This window comes from Limulus polyphemus, unplaced genomic scaffold (assembly GCF_000517525.1).
Source record: "Limulus polyphemus unplaced genomic scaffold, Limulus_polyphemus-2.1.2 Scaffold10909, whole genome shotgun sequence".
Classification (NCBI taxonomy): Eukaryota; Metazoa; Arthropoda; class Merostomata; order Xiphosura; family Limulidae; genus Limulus; species Limulus polyphemus.
Window position 1 is genome coordinate 15,946 of NW_013676519.1, and position 2,895 is coordinate 18,840.

Sequence of the window (2,895 nt, forward strand, 5' to 3'; positions counted from 1 at the left end):
CCATGTTAGTTAAACCAGACAATTGATATGTATCCCCATCTTATTTAATCCAAAAAATATAAATTAGATACTTAACCTCATGTTAGTTAACTAAAAAATAGAAATTAGATACTTAACCTCATGTTAATTAACTAAAAAATAGAAATTAGATACTTAACCTCATGTTAGTTAATCCAGAAAATAGAAATTAGATACATAACCTCCTGTTAGTTAATCCAGAAAATAGAAAGTAGATGTTGTGCTTATTAGCTTATGCGATCATCTAAGCCTAATTAACTTTGTTGAAAAGCTGGTACGTTATCCATTTGTCTGTAGTCTTCTCTATTAGAACATAGCCATCTCATTACTTGAATGTAACTGGCTTGTTGATAGTTAGGCTTTTACTTTTCTTGTGTGTGATTCAAACCTCAATGTTTTTTCTTTGTTATCGTATTCTTTTTTCGCCTGATGTGCTTTTTTCAGATAGTTTGGTATTACATAGTCTTGTATGTATAATATGTAGAGTAGCTAAAATGTTGAGTCGTCTTAACTTCATCCATACATGTGGACAGCATAATATAATTCCTGAAAGGTTAAATTAGTTAACACCTAACGATTTTAAAACTAACTTAGAAACTTAATAAAACCGCGCTGCAAGATAAGATCAAATATCAACATATGAATAAATACAAGAAAGAGAATAAGAACGACAGAGGCGTATCAACTGCCCCCGCAGACCACCCGGGGAAGGGGGGTACGCTAAACTGGAGCCCATCTCGTCATAATAAATCGGATATGAAGGAGATCTGATGGGAAAATTCGCATGGGGACTTACACAAACTGTTTGTTTGTTTGTTGGAAGTTAAGCACAAAGCCACACGAAGGGCTATCTGTGCTCTGCCCACCAAGGGGTATCGTAACCCGGTTTCTAGCATTGTAATTCCGCAGACATACCGCTGTGCCACTGAGGGGTGGGGGGCAACACATACTGAACAATAGACAATATACACCTCAAGATACGCACAAACTTCATTTTACACAAATACTTGTGTACTAAAGAAATTCATAAATAAATAAACTCATCGGTCCTCAAAACAATAAACCTCCTAATATTACAGGTAAGCATAAATGTATTAATAAAGCGACAAGCGGAATAAATTAAACTAAATATCCACCCTATAGTTACAAGTGTAAGCACACAAGGTCCCGCGGTGGTACAGCGGTAAGTTTACAGGGCTTACAACGCTAAAATCCAGGGTTCGATTCCTCGTGGTTGTCACGGCAGGTAGCTCAATGTGGCTCTGTTCTAAAAGAAACCAAAGACACATTTTACAGCCTTCTAGAAGAAGAAAAGAATGATTCATGTTCAAAATAAAGTCAACAGTAAAAAATGTAAACTCTATCAAAAAAATCTGGTCTGACAGCAATTCTACTAGAAGATAGAGTTAATGGGTAAAGAAGAATGCGTAAGAAAACTCTAGAAGTGAGGCTTAAGAACAAGATTTGTAACGTACAAAAAAACATATCACTATAGCCTTCTGCAACAATGGATACCCGAAACAGTTGATAAAAAAGATAAACGCCGAGAATAAACACAAATACACAAAATCTCTCTTAAAACATACAGGGAATACATAAACAGCGAAAAGTTTGAACAGAAGCCAACACAACAGACACTAAAATAGTGGAGAAGAATACATCTTGTGAATGTACACTCCAGTACGTTAGAGAAACAACCAAAATCAGAATCATTATAGACACACGAGACTTCTTCAGAGAATAAATACGAAATGTTAATGGGTTATAAACGACAGGAGAAAATAAAACATAGAAGCCCTCTGCATCCACCCAAATAAAAGAGCTACTGACTGAGTTACCTGTTAGATTCCTATAAGAAAACCCTTATACGAATCGTTAGCCCATCAGAACTATGTTACACGAACCCCGGAAAATAATCCGGGCAACTACCACCACAGAACTGAACTGTAGAATATTGTAACAATAAGAAATATAACTGTATGTTTTCTTACTTCTCAATTCTAACAAGATTAACAATATTTATAAATTTTGTTTGTTTTAACACAAAGTCACACAATAAGCTATCTTTGCGACGTCTAACGAGGGGAATCAAACTCCGGACTTTAGCGTTATACGTCCGTAAGCTTGCCGCTTATTTACCAAGCGACATTACCTAAAATATAGCTAGATTTTAATATATGTATATATCATTTACATATTTAAAGATTGTGTTATTAATTATATTTTAGTCCTATATAAATAACAATATCGATATGGCCATCACTTCTAAAGGTTGATATATATATATATATATGTATATGTATTTATATACTCAGGACTAGACTTAACGTTGTGGTTAAACACACTTGTCATTAGAGTGGGCATGAGAAGAACTCTGAAAATGACATAATAATCGTTCTGGTAACAATAGATTTGGGTTATTATCAAAATAAAATAAAAAACATCATTTAAAACACATAAATAAACGTTTAATTCAAACATGGTAGTCACTGTAAAGTAAAACATTGAAACTAACCATTCAGAGTTTCTAGAGTGAGCTGTAGTTTCTTGAGTTCCAGGTTATGTTGTAACAATTTCAGATGAGGATTCTTCAATGGTGGAGAGTCTATGTCCATCCATTCATAGTGGACAATGTCCATTGGATAAGAATCTAAAAAAGTAGACATGCCTAACTACAGTCACTACAAAACTAGACATGTCGAACTACAGTCACTACATAACTAGACATGCCCAACTACAGTCACTATATAACTAGACATGTCGAACTACAGTCACTACATAACTAGACATGTCGAACTACAGTCACTACATAACTAGACATGTCGAACTACAGTCACTATATAACTAAACATGTCGAACTACAATCCCTATATAACT

At 34.5% G+C, this 2,895-nt stretch overlaps 1 protein-coding gene across 1 annotated transcript in view; it reads right to left on the reverse strand.

The window, feature by feature from the left end:
- Positions 1–2,690, reverse strand: part of LOC111083726 (glycine receptor subunit alpha-3-like) — a 12,252-nt gene extending 9,562 nt beyond the window's left edge. Inside the window, exon 1 of the mRNA XM_022380391.1 lies at positions 2,534–2,690. Within this exon, the coding sequence (XP_022236099.1) occupies positions 2,534–2,684 (151 nt within the window). The 5' untranslated portion in view covers positions 2,685–2,690. The remainder of the gene's footprint in view (positions 1–2,533) is intronic.
- Positions 2,691–2,895: the final 205 nt, after the last annotated feature.